We start from the raw sequence: 17,918 nt of genomic DNA on the forward strand, positions 1-17,918 counted from the left end.
AAGGACCATATGTTAATCCTTCTTTGAATCCCTGCACCTAACACAGTGATTGCTACATGGTATAAGTAAATGTTTATTGAGTCAATGAGCATGAAGCCAGAATTTTTATAAAGTGCTTCAAGGATATATTTTATATTCACAGACACAGTATGTGTAATTTAGGAGATCTATTTATCATCAGTTGTAGGATTGTTCTTGGTGGTCTCATGTTATTTTAGGAGAGTAGTTATGACTGATGAAATAGTTTACAATTGATGTAGTCACAGTCCTAATTTATGTAATTTTATATATATTGTTTATTTATTTGCAAAATAATTTTCAGCAATAATTTTAAGAAAATGTTATTTGCTATCGTTAACTGTTATTCAAATTATCAATTAACATAACTGTTTGACTTATTGCCTATAATGTTCTTTTTTAGGTTTGTAATCATACTTGACAAGATTAAAACAGTAATTAATGATGATGCAAGATACATGAAAGGATGCCTGAACATGAGGACTCAGAAGTGCTATGCAGTGAGGTCTAACATAAATGAATTTCTTGACATAGCCAGAAGAACATATACAGAGATTGTAGATGACATAGCAGGTAATGTAATTACTTGAACATATTTATTCTGTTTTTTTAGAAATAAAACAAATTTTTTTAGGACATGTTATGCTTTTTTTGCTGATTATATTAACGATGCATATTTTAAATTTATTTTTTGTTACCAAAACAAATAACAGATAATGTTAACAGATACTATCATTTAAGGAGCCTTTAAAAAAAAAAGATCTCACAGTGTTATAATGTGTCCCTTCTTTTCTACAAACTTAAATTTAGAGTTCATTCAAATTTAAATATAGGGTTACATGAAGGCTAGGAGAGTAGTTTACCTTCATACAATGTTGAGTATAACTTGCATGAAAAATACTGGCTATCAGTGCTAAAGGGTTTCATTGGAGGAAGAGATATCATTTTTGTCTAGAAGAGGTAGCATTTCAGCTAGTACAGTAATTCATTTTGTGAATTTACTAATCTCCTAGTTAATACAGACACTGTCCTAGGTACTGGGAATACATAGTGAACAGAACAAAGTCCCTGTCCTCATGGAGCTATAATAGTAGTAGAGACAGATAATAAACATACACACATATGTATGTGTGTGTGTGTATATATATATATATATATATATCTCCATTGATATATATGGATATATATATTCATATTGATATATAAAGTATATCAATCATATATAGTACATAATTTCACATGGATTTAAGATATATGAAGAAAAAAATAGTAGGTCAGAGGGGTCAGAGTGTGACTGGGTGTGGAGGCATAGAGGATGGGAATATTTTTAGTAGAATAGCCTAAAAAGGAATTCTGCCCTCTGGCAGTGGTATACACTTAAGCACAATGGCCTGAGGAAACCTTAAGGAAATTTGTTAGGATGGTATAGGGCATTTCCTTACAGAGCTACTAAGAGATAAGGTCAGAAATGTAGACTGGGGATCAGAATTTAATTTTCGAAGGCCAGATTGGAGATGTTTCCCAAGGAGAATGAAGAGGCACTGAGATGTTTTTGCTCTATGGAGTGAAATTGATCAAGAAGATATGTTGAGTGAATTTGAGTGGAGCAATGGAAAGAGGAACTATTTTAAGCTATTACAAGTTAACAAAGCATTATTTTGGGTGTATATGAGAAGAGAGAGATGCAGAGGTTGAAGGAAGAATTGATAAGAGTTAATCATTGAACTCAAAATGGATTAAAGACCTAAATGTAAGGCCAGACACTATAAAACTCTTACAGGAAAACATAGGCAGAACATTCTTTGACATAAATCACAGCAAGATCTTTTTTGACTCACCTCTTAGAGTAATGAAAATAAAAACAAAACCAAATGGGACCTAATGAAACTTAAAAGCCTTTGCATAGCAAAGGAAACAAAAAACAAGATGAAAAGACAACCCTCAGAATGTGAGAAAATATTTGCAAATGAAGCAATTGACAAAGATTTAATCTCCAAAATATGCAAGCAGCTCATGCTGCTCAATATCAAAGAAACAAACAACCCAAACAAAAAATGGGCAGAAGACCTAAACAGACATTTCTCCAGGAGAACATACAGATGGCCAAGAGACACATGAAAAGATGCTCATCGTCACTAATTATTAGAGAAATGTGAATCAAAACTACAATGAGGGCCTTCCCTGGTGGCGCAGTGGTTGAGAGTCCGCCTGCCGATGCAGGGGACACAGGTTCATGCCCTGGTCCGGGAAGATCCCACGTGCGTGGAGCGGCTGGGCCCATGAGCCACGGCCTCTAAGCCTGTGTGTCCAGAGCCTGTGCTCTGCAACGGGAGAGGCCACAACAGTGAGAGGCCCGTGTACTGCAAAAAAAAAAAAAAAGCTACAATGAGATCACCTCACACAGGTCAGAATGGCCATCACCAAAAAATCTATAAAAAATAAATGCTGGAGAGGGTGTGGAGAAAAGGGAACCCTCTTGCACTGTTGGTGGGAATGTAAATTGATACAGCCACTATGGAAAACAGTATGTCTGTTCCTTAAAAAATGAAAAATAGAGCTACTGTATGACCCAGCAATCCCACTACAGGGCATATACCCAGAGAAAACAATAATTCAAAAAGACGCACCCCAATGTTCACTGCAGCACTATTTACAATAGCAAGGACATGGAAGCAGCCGAAATGTCCATCAACAGAGGAATGGGTAAAGAAGGTGTGGTCCATATATACAATGGAATATTACTCAGCCATAAAAAGGAACAAAATTGGGTCATTTGTAGAGATGTGGATGGACCTAGAGTGGAGTAAGTCAGAAAGAGAGAAACAAATATTGTATATTAATGCATGTACATAGAATCTAGAAAAATGGTATAGATGATTTTATTTGTAAAGCAGAAATAGAGACACTGATGTAGAGAACGAACGTAGGGATACCAAGAGGGAGAGTGGGGGTGGTGGGATGATTAGTAGATTGGGATTGACACTATACACTATTGATACTATATGTAAAATAGATAATTAATGAGAACATACTGTGTAGCACAGGGAACTCTACTTAATGCACTGTGGTGACCTAAATGGGAAGGAAATCCAAGAAAGGGGATATATGTGTATGTATAGCTGATTCATTTTGCTGTACAGTAGAAACTTACACAACATTGTAAAGCAACTGTACTACAATAAAAATTAACTTAAAAAAATATTGGGAGGGAGAATGGGCTACAGTGAGAGCTGGCTGTCTCTCTGTTTTCCAGTCTGCCAAGCAGCCAGGCCTGGCTGGTTGAAATGTGGCTCATTCCTCCTCATCCCATCAGAGTTTCTTTACCAACAGCAGCTGCCTCCCACTTACTCATGCCCAGTCATCTAGGGCTTGTCTCTCTTTGGAATTCCATTCATTTAGACTTGTGTCTGGATCTCTTGCAATATCTTTTATGACAGAAGATTTCTAAATTTATTGTTTTCTCATGGTTACAGTGGCACTGATGGTTTTTTGTGACTTTTTAATATCCTAGCTGAAAGTGGAACCTTCTATAATTTCTTTGATTTTCTGGTTTTGTTTTTATTGGCCTTTTTAAAAAAAAAAACTAGTTTTTACTTTTTACTTTTTTAAACTTTTTTACTTTTTAGTAAGCTATTTATTTTTATTCTAGCACCAGGTCCTTCTCATTTAATTTGGAAGTAAGCACCATCTAAATGATCAGAAGGAGACCCTGGCTAAGGCTCTAAGTTTTTCTCATTCACTTTTTCATTTATTCAGTCATTTATTAAATTGGCAGACATTGGTAGAACACCAACCAGCCCTGAACAGAGCAGTGGGCTCGACACCACGGTGGGGCAAACACAGATGAATGACACAGTTGTGACCACAAGTTAGTTGCTTAAGTTGAGTTTTAATTGGACTCACAAGTGTCTTCTCTTAGGAGACACAGAGATATCCAGGAGTAGACAGTGGGTCTCTTGTATAAAATGTCATTAAAAAAATCTTTCCTGCCTTCAAAGTTGAAAAAAATAAAAAATAATACAAATGAATCTATATACAAAACGGGAACAGAATCACATAGAACACAAACTCATGGTTACCACAGGAGAGAGGGAGGGAGGGACAAATTTAGAGTATGGAATTAACAGATACAAACTAGTATACATAAAATAGATAAGTGATAAGGATTTACTATATAACATGGAATTATATTCAATATCTTGTAATAACCTATAATGGAATATAATGTGCAAAAAAATCCCACTGGATCACTATGTTGCACACATGAAACAAATGCAATGTTGTAAAACAACTATACTTCAAAAAAAAAAGAAAAAGGTAACAAGACCTTCCTACTTATATATAAAATAAGAACAAGTTATATGATTTTTTTAAACATGAAGAGTATTTTTTCTCATTAAATTTCTTTGTTTTTCTTGTTTCTGGTCACTAGGAATGATATCGCAGCTTGCAGAAAAATATAGTCTTCCTTTAAGGACAAGTTTTAGCTCTGCTCGAGGATTTTTCATTCAGATGACTACAGATTGTACAGCCCTACCCAATGATCAGCTTCCTTCAGAGTTTATTAAGGTTCATTCTAGAGTTTTGGCTAGGAAATTATTGTTTCTGATTTTACAGAATTGCATTTACATATTTTCAGGCACTTCTTGAGTATTACATGACAAATTTCTGAATGTTTTGTGTATTGCTTCTCTTACTACTACTCACCCACCTAATAGCTTTACTAATCGAAAAGCGATTGAGAAGATTTTTTTAGAGAAATACCAAACACAGTGTTTCCCACAGCTCTGGGAGCTTGGTATGGCTAAAAAAAGGAAAATGAAGAAAGTCCAAAAGGAAGTTTTGATCAAAGAAGTTTGGAAAGTACTGTACTATCTCTTCTCAATGCACATCTGCCTATTAAAGGTTTAATGAAAGTCCTAAAGTAGAGAAATTTGCTTGATTTTTTAAAATCTCGTATTGCCAAACCTTTGGGCCAGGGTGATATTTTTTTCTATATACATGTTAACTCCTCCACAATATACCAGTTTGGGAACGTCTAACCCACTTTGTTTTCTCTGCCCCCAGGGAGTACCTTTTGACAAAAACAAACCATTCAACTTTTGGGTCTTTAAAATACCTATTGTATTACCAAGTAATGAGGGATGGATGAAGTAAAGAATGGGCTGAGAGATTGAGTGAGGTTTGGATATGGGCCAAGGGCTAAGACGGGAGGGATCAGAGAGGGAGTGCGGATTACTATCTACCATGCATATTATTACTTGGTAATAAGATGTAGTGTTTTAACATTTCTACATTGCTACTTTAAGGCCTGTAAAAATAGTCATGTCAGATGGACCAGGTTAAAAAATTCTGCTTTAACTTTAGAAGTGATCTTCCTTTTCTCTTTCACAAACATTATTTGGGATTTTTTGTGAGATTATTACCTGAAAAATTAAAGTGATTAACCGAAGTACCTATACTTCTATTGTTTTAAATCTGTATGTTTTATTTCATAAGAGTATATATGTATCTTGACATTTATTTTTTAATCTCCTAGCAGATTTCTAAAGTGAAAAATTCTTACAGCTTTACATCAGCAGATTTAATTAAAATGAATGAAAGATGCCAAGAGTCTTTGAGAGAAATCTATCACATGACTTACATGTAAGAGCACTTGAAATTTTTGAATACTGAATTAAATTTGTTTAATTTGAGGTACTATAAGTTTCATTAATTGAGTTTTTGTCTGGTTGTGGAAAATTATAGTTACAAATGTTAGCAAGGAAAGACCATTTTCTGGAAAACCATTTAAAACTTTAAAGTCTGTCATTGTGATTGGGATCACTGAGCCTCACAGAACATTCAGGGCAAATCTTAATTACAAAACCAAACCAAACAAACACATTATACTGTGTTATAGAAAAAGTTTGATACCCAACCAAATTTCTACATTTCAGCAGTACTTCATTTATTCTTTCCATAAAGTTTTAAGAAATGTCATAATGACATGAGCTTGAAATACCTGTAGTACCACTGATACTTTTGTAGTATATATTCCACCATGATGTAGAACTTGGCACATCTGCGCTTATCTTGGGCCCAGATAAGTTTCATTAGGTTTATTCTTTTTCTTTAGTATGTAAGCCCTCAAATTCTCATGCCTTAGTACTTACATAACAATATCACAATAATGCCAATCTTTTGCTGTTCATGAAACAGTAGCAATGTGTCTAGAAATAAGAACTAGGACATTGGTAAGCTGAGATGATAAAGATAAATGTTGGGCTTTCAAAACAATTTCAGAGCATAGACCAAAAAGATTATAAGATATAGTAAGCTGGGGAACATGTTTCTCCATGTAAGGGAAAAACTTTTATATTATGTCACAATATGATAACTGCAACATAAAAGCTTAAATAATTATGTTGTTAGGATATGTGTGTGTGTGTGTGTGTGTGTGTGTGTGAAGAGAGAGAGAGAGGGAGAGAGAGAATGGGTGAGAGAAAATACATAATAGCTTTTGTGTTGAATTTAACATTGCAAAAACAAAATTATTAGCAGATGGGACCTGTTGAAGTATAGTGAGGGCTTGCTTTGACCTATATAAAATATTTCTATTAATAAGAATTTATTGTATTAATATTTAATAAAAGGAGTTATTTTAAAAACTTGGTGTTAACACACTAGAAGATGGATTCTTTGCTACTAAGTAACTGTGACCTTGAGTATAAGCTTCAATTTCCTCATCTCTAAAATGAGGCAATAGAACAATAGACTTTACCTGCAGTGTACAACTCAAATGTGAATGTTATTTTACCTCAGACAATGAATTTAATATTGTTTTACAATTGCATTGTATGTGTCTCTGTAAAAGGCACTACTTGTCTTACCAAACATGTACTTTCAGGATAGTGTGCAAACTGCTTAGTGAGATTTATGAACATATTCATTGCTTACATAAACTGTCTGACACTGTGTCAATGCTGGATATGCTACTGTCATTTGCTCATGCCTGCACTCTTTCTGACTATGGTAAGTTATTTTCTTTGGGATAAATACATTGCATACTGAAATTTGTATTCCGTTCAAGCAATTTTATGTAACAATTATGAATGGTTTACATTTTTTTTTTTTACCTGAAATACAATGTCTTGCTTATGGTCCTAGACTAAGACTCAAAATAGAGGAAGTGAAATTATCCTTAAATTTTCTTTTAAAAGTCAGAAAATTATTTACTGAGAAATTGAGAAATCACAAAGAAAAAAAACAGCAAGAAACTTTAAAGTTTCCCCAAATAAGAAAGACTGTATGATGGGAAAAGGTATTTCACAAAGATTTTTTTCCTTTTTGATATTTCTGTATTTCTTATGGAAATGTTAAAATTTTCAGTTGGTATTATATAGGCCAAAACTTCAATCTTTTATGTCTCTTTTGGGGTTAAAACCTTACATTAGAGATCAGCTATTTTAATAGTAGTTTTCTTAACTATTAAGATATTTGATGTTGCTCCATTTTGAGAGGGACCATTCTAAAACTCAAAACTTATAAATAGTGAATTTTTTATGTTAAAAATGATTTAAAAATAGTAAACCAAATTTTTTCTAATCAGCCTCACTTTTTTTTTTTTTTTTTTTTTTTTTTTTATAAATTTATTTATTCATTTATTTATTTTTGGCTGTGTTGGGTCTTCGTTTCTGTGCGAGGGCTTTTCTCTAGTTGTGGCAAGCGGGGGCCACTCTTCATCGCGGTGCGCGGGCCTCTCACTGTCGCGGCCTCTCTTTGCTGCGGAGCACAGGCTCCAGACGCGCAGAGCTCAGTATTTGTAGCTCACGGGCCCAGCTGCTCCGTGGCACGTGGGATCTTCCCAGACCAGGGCTTGAACCCGTGTCCCCTGCATTGGCAGGCAGACTGTCAACCACTGCGCCACCAGGGAAGCCCCAGCCTCACTTTTATAATGAATGCTTTCAAGTTTATCCATGTGTTTCATCTAGAAGCATGTAGCATTTTAACTTTTACTTGTCCTCCCACCCTCTTCACCTCAGAAATTATCTATACAGACCTGATCGTTGTTTCTTGCTATAAATTAACAAATCTTTTGTGTCTGTTTTCTCTACCCTCTGAGATTTCTTTTTACACAAAACTTCTATAACTTTGGACATAAAATTATGTTTTTATTTGGTTTTACTCTATTTTTAGACCTCATTCAGAAAGCTAAGTATATCAAATTTGAAATAATGCTTAAGACAAGGATTAAGTAAATGTGCAATTTTAGAGTACTTGTAAATTATTTTAAAAGTGTTATCAGTGGTTGGTTGATTCATTTTAATTTATGCAAATCTGAAAAACTTATGAACTCTTTTGGAGCCCAGCACAATGACAGGGAGCTAAGTCTTAGATTTTTCTGGAAATGAATAAAAGTTGTGATGTGATTAGACTATGTAAATTATAATTTAGAAGGATTGGAGATAAAATAATACCTTAATGATATTGTTCCAAATTGACCCAAGTAAAATCACTGAAGTATAAACAGTATGTACATACCACAAAATCTTTAAGTATAAATATATTAATCTTTCAAAAACATTTTTCTCTTTAGTTCGGCCAGAGTTTACTGATACTTTAGCAATCAAACATGGATGGCACCCCATACTTGAAAAAATATCTGTGGAAAAACCTGTTGCCAACAATACCTATATTACAGAAGGCAGTAATTTTTTTATCATAACTGGACCAAATATGAGTGGGAAATCCACATATTTGAAACAGATTGCTCTTTGTCAGATTATGGCCCAGATTGGTAAGTTGTAGATTTACTTTATAATTACCAATTCTGCTCCCTATTTAAAACATTTTGTGCCCAGTGTTTTATTTTTATTTTTTTTAACATCTTTATTGGAGTATAATTGCTTTACAATGTTCTGTTAGTTTCTGCTGTATAACAAAGTGAATCAGCTATATGCTTACATATATCTCCATATCCACTCCCTCTTGCATCTCCCTTGCACCCTCCCTATCCACCCTTCTGGGTGGTCACAAAGCACCGACCTGATCTTCCTGTGCTATGCAGCTGCTTCCCACTAGCTATCTGTTTTACATTTGTTAGTGTGTATATGTCAGTGCTGCTCTCTCACTTTGTCCCAGCTTACCCTTCCCCCTTCCCGTGTCCTCAAGTCCATTCTCTACGTCAGCATCTTTTTTCCTGTCCTGCCCCTAGGTTCATCAGAACCATTTTTTTTTTTTTTTAGATTCCATATATATGTGTTAGCATACAGTATTCGTTTTTCTCTTTCTGAATTACTTCACTCTGCATGACAGACTCTAGGTTCATCCACCTCACTACAAATAACACAATTTCATTTCTTTTTATGGCTCAATAATATTCCATTGTATATATGTGCCACATCTTCTTTATCCATTCATCTGTGAATGGACACTTAGGTTGCTTCCATATCCTGGCTATTGTAAATAGTGCTGCAATGAACATTGTGGTACATGACTCTTTTTGAATTATGGTTTTCTCAGGGTATGTGCCCAGTAGTGGGATTGCTGGGTCATTTGGTAGTTCTCTTTTTAGTTTTTTAAGGAACCTCCATACTGTTCTCCATAGTGGCTGTATCAATTTACATGCCCACAAACGGTGTAGGAGGGTTCCCTTTTCTCCACACCCTCTCCAGCATTTATTATTTGTACATTTTTTGATGATGGCCATTATGACCAGAGTGAGGTAATACCTCACTGTAGTTTTGATTTGCATTTCTCTAATGATTACTGATGTTGAGCATCCTTTCATGTGTTTGTTGGCACTCTGTATATCTTCTTTGGAGAAATGTCTGTTTAGGTCTTCTGCCATTGTGGATTGGGTTCTTTGTTTTTTTGATATTGAGCTGCATGAGCTGCTTGTATATTCTGGAGGTTAATCATTTGTCAGTTGCTTTGTTTGCAAATATTTTACTTAATCCATTTGAAGTTTATTTTTGTGTATGGTGTTAGGGAGTGTTCTAATTTCATTCTTTTACTTGTAGCTGTCCAGTTTTCCCAGGTCCACTTATTGAAGAGGCTGTGTTTTCTACATTGTATATTCTTTCCTCCTTTGTCAAAGATAAGGTGACTATATGTGCATGGGTTTATCTCTGGGCTTTCTGTCCTGTTCCATTGATCTATATTTCTGTTTTTGTGCCAGTACCATACTGTCTTGATTACTATAGCTTTGTAGTATGTCTGAAGTCAGGGAGCCTGATTCCTCCAGTTTGATTTTTCTTTCTCAAGATTGCTTTGGCTATTTGAGGTCTTTTGTGTTTCCATACAAATTGTCAGATTTTTTGTTCTAGTTCTGTGAAAAATGCCACTGGTAATTTGATGGGGATTACTTTGAATCTGTAGCTGCTTTGGGTAATATAGTCACTTTCACAATATTGATTCTTCCAATCCAAGAACATGGTATATCTTTCCATCTGTTTGTATCATCTTTGATTTCTTTCATCAGTGTCTTGTAGTTTTCTGCATACAGGTCTTTTGCCTCCTTAGGTATGTTTATTCCTAGGTATTTTATGTTTTTGTTGTTATGGTAAATGCAAGTGTTTCCTTGATTTCTCTTTCTGTTTTTTTGTTGTTAGTGTATAGGAATGCAAGAGATTTCTGTGCATTAATTTTGTATCCTGCTACTTTACCAAATTCACTGATTAGCTCTAGTAGTTTTCTGGTGGCATCTTTAGGATTTTCTATGTATAGTATCATGTCACCTGTAAACGGTGACAGTTTTACTTCTTCTTATCCTTAGATTCATTTCATTTTGTTTTTTTCTCTGACAGCAGTGGCTAAAACTTCCAAAAGTATGTTGAGTAATAGTGGTGAGAGTGGGCAACCTTGTCTTTTTCCTGATCTTAGAGGAAATGCTTTCAGTTTTTCACCATTGAGAATGATGTTGGCTGTAGGTTTGTCATATATGGCTTTTATCATGTTGAGGTAGGTTCCCTCTATGCCCACTTTCTGGAGAGTTTTTATCGTAAATGGGTGCTGAATGTTTTCAGAAGCTTTTCCTGCATCTATTGAGATTATCATATGGTTTTTCTTCTTCAATTTGTTAATATGGTGTATCACATTGATTGATTTGCATATATTGAAGAATCCTTGCATTCCAGGGATAAACCCCACTTGATCATGGTGTATGACCCTTTTAATGTGCTGTTGGATTCTGTTTGCTAGTATTTTGTTGAGGATTTTTGCATCTGTGTTCCTCAGTGATATTGGCCTGTAGTTTTCTCTCTTTGTGACATCTTTTTCTGGTTTTGGTATCAGGGTGATGGTGGCCTCGTAGAATGAGTTTGGGAGTGTTCCTCCCTCTGCTATATTTTGGAAGAGTTTGAGAAAGATAGGTGTTAGCTTTTCTCTAAATGTTTGATAGAATTCGCCTGTGAAGCCATCTGGTCCTGGACTTTTGTTTGTTGGAAGATTTTTAATCACAGTTTCTATTTCAGTGCTTGTGATTGGCTTGTTCATGTTGTCTAATTCTTCCTGGTTCAGTCTTGAAAGTTTGTGCATTTCTAAGAATTTGTCCATTTCTTCTAGGTTGTCCCATTTATTGACATATAGTTGCTCGTAGTAGTCTCTCATGATCCTTTGTATTTCTGCAGTTTCAGTTGTTACTTCTCCTTTTTCATTTCTAATTCTGTTGATTTGAGTCTTCTCCCTTTTTTTCCTGTTGAGTCTGGCTAATGGTTTATCAATTTTGTTTATCTTCTCCCAGAACCAGCTTTTAGTTTTATTGATCTTTACTACTGTTTCCTTCATTTCTTTTTCATTTATTTCTGATCTGATCTTTATGATTTCTTTCCTTCTGCTAACTTTGGGGTTTTTTTGTTCTTCTTTCTGTAATTGCGTTAGGTGTAAAGTTAGGTTGTTTATTTGAGATTTTTCTTGTTTCTTGAGGTAGGATTGTATTGCTATAAACTTCCCTCTTAGAACTGCTTTTGCTGCATCCTATAGGTTTTGGGTTGTCGTGTTTTCATTGTCATTTGTTTCTAGATACTTTTTGATTTCCTCATTGATTTCTTCAGTGATCACTTCGTTATTAAGTAGTGTATTGTTTAGCCTCCATGTGTTTGTATTTTTTACATATCTTTTACTGTAATTGATATCTAGTCTCATAGCATTGTGGTAGGAAAAGATACTTGATAACATTTCAATTTTCTTAAATTTACCAAGGCTTAATTTGTGACCCAAGATATGATCTATCCTGGAGAATGTTCCATGAGCACTTGAGAAAAATGTGTATTCTGTTGTTTTTGGATGAAATGTCCTATAAATATCAATTAAGGCCATCTTGTTTAATGTGTCATTTAAAGCTTGTGTTTCCTTATTTATTTTCATTTTGGATGATCTGTCCATTGGTGAAAGTGGGGTGTTAAAGTCCCCTACTATGAATGTGTTACTGTCGATTTCCCCTTTTATGGCTGTTAGTATTTGCCTTCTGTTTTGAGGTGCTCCTATGTTGGGTGCATAAATATTTACCATTGTTATATCTTCTTCTTGGATTGATCCCTTGATCATTATGTAGTGTCCTTCTTTGTCTCTTCAAATAGTCTTTATTTTACAGTCTATTTTTCTGATATGAGAATTGCTACTCCAGCTTTCTTTTGTTTTCCATCTGCATGCAGTATCTTTTTTCCCATCCCCTCATTTTCAGTCTGTATGTGTCCCTAGATCTGAAGTGGGTCTCTTGTCGAGAGCATATGTACAGGTCTTGTTTTTGTATCTATTAAGCCAATCTGTATCTTTTGGTTGGAGCACTTAACCCATTTACGTTTAAGGATATTATAGATATGTATGGTCCTATTACCATTTTCTTAATTGTTTTGGCTTTGTTTCTGTAGGTTTTTTCCTTCTCTTGTGTTTCCTGCCAAGAGAAGTTCCTTTAGCATTTGTTGTAAAGCTGGTTTGGTGGTGCTGAATTCTATTATCTTTTGCTATCTATAAAGGTTTTATTTTAAAGATTATTTTTAAAATTTATTTATTTTTGGCTGTGTTGGATCTTCATTGCTGCACGCAGGGGTTTCTCTAATTATGGCGTGTGGGGGCTACTCTTCATTGTGGTGTGCGGCTTCTCATTGTGGTGGCTTCTATTGTTGTGAGCACGGGCTCTAGGTGTGTGAGCTTCAGTAGTTGTGGCACATGGGTTCAGTAGTTGTGGCTCATGGGCTCTAGAGCGCAGGCTCAGTAGTTGTGGCACACTGGCTTAGTTGCTCCACAACATGTGGGTCTTCCCAGACCAGGGCTCAAACCCATGTCCCCTGCCTTGGCAGGTGGATTCTTAACCAGTACACTACCAGGGAAATCCCTTGTCTGTAAAGGTTTTAATTTCTCCATCGAATCTGAATGAGATCCTTGCTGGGTAGAGAAATCTTGGTTGTAGGTTTTTCCCTTTCATCACTTTAAATACATCCTGCCACTCCCTTCTGGCTTGCAGAGTTTCTTCTGAAAGATCAGCTGTTAACCTGATGGGGAATCCCTATATTATTTGTTGCTTTTCCCTTGCTGCTTTTAATATTTTTTTCTTTATATTTAATTTTTGATAGTTTGATTAATATGTGTCTTGGTGTGTTTCTCTTTGGGTTTATCCTGTATGGGACTCTCTGCACTTCCTGGACTTGATTGATTATTTCCTTTACCATGTTATGGAAATTTTCGACTCTAATCTCTTCAGAAATTTTCTCAGACCCTTTCTTTTTGTCTTCTTCTGGGACCCCTGTAATTCGAATGTTCCCATGTTTAATGTCCCAGAGGCCTCTGAGCCTGTCCTGAATTCTTCTCATTCTTTTTCTTTATTCTGCTCCCTGGCAATTTCCACCATTTTATCTTCTAGCTCACTTATATGTACTTCTGCCTCAGGTATTCTGCTATTGATTCCTTCTAGAGTATTTTTAATTTCAGTTATTGTGTTGTTCGTCACTGCTTGTTTGCTCTTTAGTTCTTCTAGATCCTTTTTAAATGTTCTTGTATTTTCTCCATTCTGTTTCTAAGAGTTTGGATCATCTTTACTATCATTTCTCTGAATTCTTTTTCAGGTAGTTTGCGTATTTTGGCTTCATTTATTTGGTCTTGTCGGTTTTTACTTTGCTCCTTCATCTGTAACATACTTTTTTGTCATTTCTTTTTCTTTTTTTTTTTTTTTGATGGGTTGTGCTGCATTCCTATCTTACTGGTTTTTTGGCCTGAGGCGTCCAGCACCAGAATTCCGCAGGCAGTTGGATAGAGCTGGGTCTTGGTGCTGATATGAGGACCTCCAGGAGGCCTCACTCCAATTGATTATTCCCTGGGGTCTGAGGTTCTCTGTTAGTCCAGTGATTTGGATTTGGAGCTCCCACCACAGGAGCTCGGGCCTGACCTCCAGCCTAGGAACCAAGATTCCGCAAGCTGCATGGCACGGAAAAAAAAGAAAGAAAAGAAAGGAGCAGTACAATATCAAAGAATAATAAAATAAAGTTAGAAAGATAAAAAATATATTAGGAAAAATAAAAATATAATTGAAACAACTGCAACAAGGTAAAATAAAACCACAACAGAAAAAAAAAAAAAAAAGGAGGGCCTCCGGGGGGAAGAGGCCAAAAGGAGAGAACAATAACAAAGTATAAAGAATAAAAGAAAATTAGAAAAATAAAATATTTATTAGGAAAAATAAAAATATAAATGAATCAACAACAATGAATCAACAAGGTAAAACAGAACCCAAATCTAAAAGAGGGGGAAAAAAATGTCTTGGCTTTGAGGGTGGAGTTTGGTGTGGGGGGGTGGAACTTAGCAAGGGGTGGAGTTTAGGGCAGGACAGCACCTAGGCCAGTGGGGGGGTGACGTTTGAGCATGGGGCGGTGACTAGGCTGAGGACCCATGCAGCCAGAAAAGGCCTTGGTGGTGGGGCCTAGGTACGGTGACATTCAAGTGTGGGGTGGAGCCTCTACTTAGGACCTGTGCTGAAGGGGAGAGGCAGCACGTGGAAAGGAGGGCCTCTGGGGTTCTGGAGTTTGGAGATAAGGCCCTGAGGGAGGGTGTGTGGGTGGGGTTTATGCCCAGCGCATTGGAGGGTGTCTCTGAGTGTAGAGGTAGGGCCCTGGGTGGGAGTGTAGGGGCGGGGCTTGGGCTCTGCATGTCAGGAGGGAGCCTCCGAAGGCAGAGGATTAGTCCTGGGAACCCAACAGGCTCCCCGGTGCCTAAGTGGACAGGGAAAGCACTGGCCGTGTTCCCTTCCTCCTCTGCCTGCGGCCCCCCCCGACCGTCCCCTCCAGTGTCTCCTCCAGGGTCTCCCCCATCCCTGCTGGACTCCTAACTGTGGGTGGGTCCCATTGGGTGTAGGAATTCCTCTCCTCCCCCAGCCACCCCTCAGGGGTGCCAGTCTCAGAGGTCTGGCCTTTACTTTTGCTCCCCTCCCTCCCTCCCACTCCCTCAGGACCCGCCAGGCTGGAGGGGGCCTTGGTAGGCAGAGGATCAGGCCTTGGATCTCAGCAGTGTCCCAGGGGCCCAAGTGGGCAGGGGAAACCTGACCACACTCCCTTTTGATTCTCTGCCCTCCCAATGGTCCCCCAATTTCCCCCTTCAGGTGTGGGATCCCTTCCCCTCCCCCAGCTGCCCCTCAGGAGCACCAGTCCCATCCCACCTCCACTTCTCCTCCCCCTTCACTCCCCACATGCCCCACATCCTACCCGGTCGCTGGGGGTTCCTCCCATCCCCTTAGGTGTCCGTGGTCCCCCAGTGGTGCCTGGTAGGTGCCCTAGTTGTGCGGAGACACGAATTCTACATCCTCCTAGTCCACCATCTTGACTCCGCCTGTGTCCAGTATTTTAGATCTAGGTGCGTAATTAACCCAAGAACAGTTTGGAGTAGATTTTCTTACCTAAAAGTATAATAGTGTCTAATATATATATATATATATATATATATATACACACACACACACACCATAAGTTTTACTATTTGGTATTTATTAAGCTCCATCCAGTTTGGATTACATTGTACTGAAAATTTTGTGGGATATAACTAAAGTAGAAATTTCCTTACAATAGCTATTAATGTTGCATCAACTATTGCTAAACTGAATCATATAATTATCTGAGATTCAAAAAGTTTGTTGGGAGGAAAAGTGAAATAAGTAGGATAAACTGCTGATTCTAATAACCCAAGTAAGATTTTCCCAAAATTATAACATTGGGCACAGAAACATTTCCCTTACTTAATTTAAGGGGTACCAATAACTTGGCTACAGCAACTGATATATTACACACATGTGTGTATGTACACACATGTAAATGGCTATCACTGGCCTAACATTGTTACATATTTCTTATCATAGAGGCATACTCACTGCTTATCTCTGAAAACTGGGTTCCTTGAGGACTATATGAATCAGAGATGAGATGATTGGTCCTAATGCAGTGGTTCTCAAGCAGGGATGATTTTGGTTCCCCTCATCCCCTGGAATTTGGCAATGTCTGGAGACATTTTTAATTGTAACAACTGAGGGGAGTATTAAATCCAGAGATGCTGCTAAATATCCTGCAATGCACAGAACAACCACCTTCTCCATTTCACCCACCCCAGTCCACACACATACACAAGAAAGATTTATCCAGCCCAAGATGTGGTTGAAAAACCTTGGTCTAGTGTAATGGATTGTAAGAGAAATACAGCAATAGCAATATTGATCATACAGTGCAAATTTACCCTTATTACCAGGAAAGAAAATTAGAGATGAACGAATGAATGAATAAAGAGTAAATATTTTATTGAGTTTATAGTTTAAAAGGCCATCTTAGATAACTTCCCTCCCCTTATAAGAATACTGATTCATATGTTATGTGATAATCTTACTTCTGTTTGAATTGTTATAAGGAGTTCTATCCTTTAAAAAAACAGGCTATCTAATTGTTGGATAGCTGTAATTGTTAGAACATTCATTATACTGAATTGAAATTTGACTTCCTATAACTTATACTCATTAGTCCTAATTCTTATTGTCTATGCATTTCAGAATCATCTAGTATCTCCTGAAAATAGCCTCTCAAATATTTGAAGAAAATTACTATTACTCTACTTCTCTTGTCACTGTCCATCTTCAGCCTCTGAAATACCTAAAAGTATATATATGATCTGATCATAAAGGAAACAGTAGGACTTGAAAGGCACCGAAGTTAAGAATATAGGCTTTGGAGCTAGACCTAGCTTGTCTAGTTACTGGCTGTATGATCTTAGGCAAATTATTTAACCTCCTTAGTTTTTCTATCTGTAAATAAAAATTATAATAGTACCTACATCTAAGAAGTGTTGTAAAGATTAAGCGAGATAATATATATAAAATCCTGTGGACTTAAGGGAAGGGTATGAGAAAGAAGGAGACTTTCCAGATAGAGGTAAGAGAATGTTCCAAAGCACAGAAGCAAAAAACAGTATGATGTTCCCAAGGAACCACAAGGAATCCAGAGGCTTAGTGGTTCTTTTGCTTTGTAGAACAAAGAGTGGCTGTGAGAAGTGGCAGGCTTAAAGCTGGAGAGATGGGCAGGAGTCAGATTGTGAAGGGCCTTAGGTACTTAATGGAAGAGTTGGAACTTTATCCAGAAATCTATACAGAGCTATTGAAATTTAAGCAGGAGAATGGCATAATTGGATTTGAGTTTTAGCTAGCTCACTCTGGCTAATGTATGGTTAGAGGAGAGCCAGATTAGAAGCAAAATACCAGCCAGTAGATTTCTTTGATATGATGATAAGTTGAGAGCCTTTTTGGTGGAGATAACAGAGAAGGGAAAATATTAACATATACCATATACACGATATTCTATACTTGATACTTTCACATTTATTTTCCCATTTAATCCTTTTGGCAATCCTATGAGAAAGTTGTATTTAAGATATCTGCTTTCTGAGGTGCAATAATTATA

General features: G+C 36.7%; 1 protein-coding gene across 1 annotated transcript in view; it reads left to right on the forward strand.

Moving 5' to 3' along the window:
• The window catches only part of MSH4 (mutS homolog 4), a 97,436-nt gene that overhangs the window by 54,933 nt on the left and 24,585 nt on the right, over positions 1-17,918 (forward strand). The window contains exons 11-15 of the mRNA XM_032640502.1: positions 422-591; positions 4,451-4,587; positions 5,561-5,664; positions 6,908-7,032; positions 8,597-8,797. Of these exons, the coding sequence (XP_032496393.1) occupies positions 422-591; positions 4,451-4,587; positions 5,561-5,664; positions 6,908-7,032; positions 8,597-8,797 (737 nt within the window). The remainder of the gene's footprint in view (positions 1-421; positions 592-4,450; positions 4,588-5,560; positions 5,665-6,907; positions 7,033-8,596; positions 8,798-17,918) is intronic.

This window comes from Phocoena sinus, chromosome 1 (genome assembly GCF_008692025.1).
Source record: "Phocoena sinus isolate mPhoSin1 chromosome 1, mPhoSin1.pri, whole genome shotgun sequence".
In the NCBI taxonomy this organism is placed as follows: Eukaryota; Metazoa; Chordata; class Mammalia; order Artiodactyla; family Phocoenidae; genus Phocoena; species Phocoena sinus.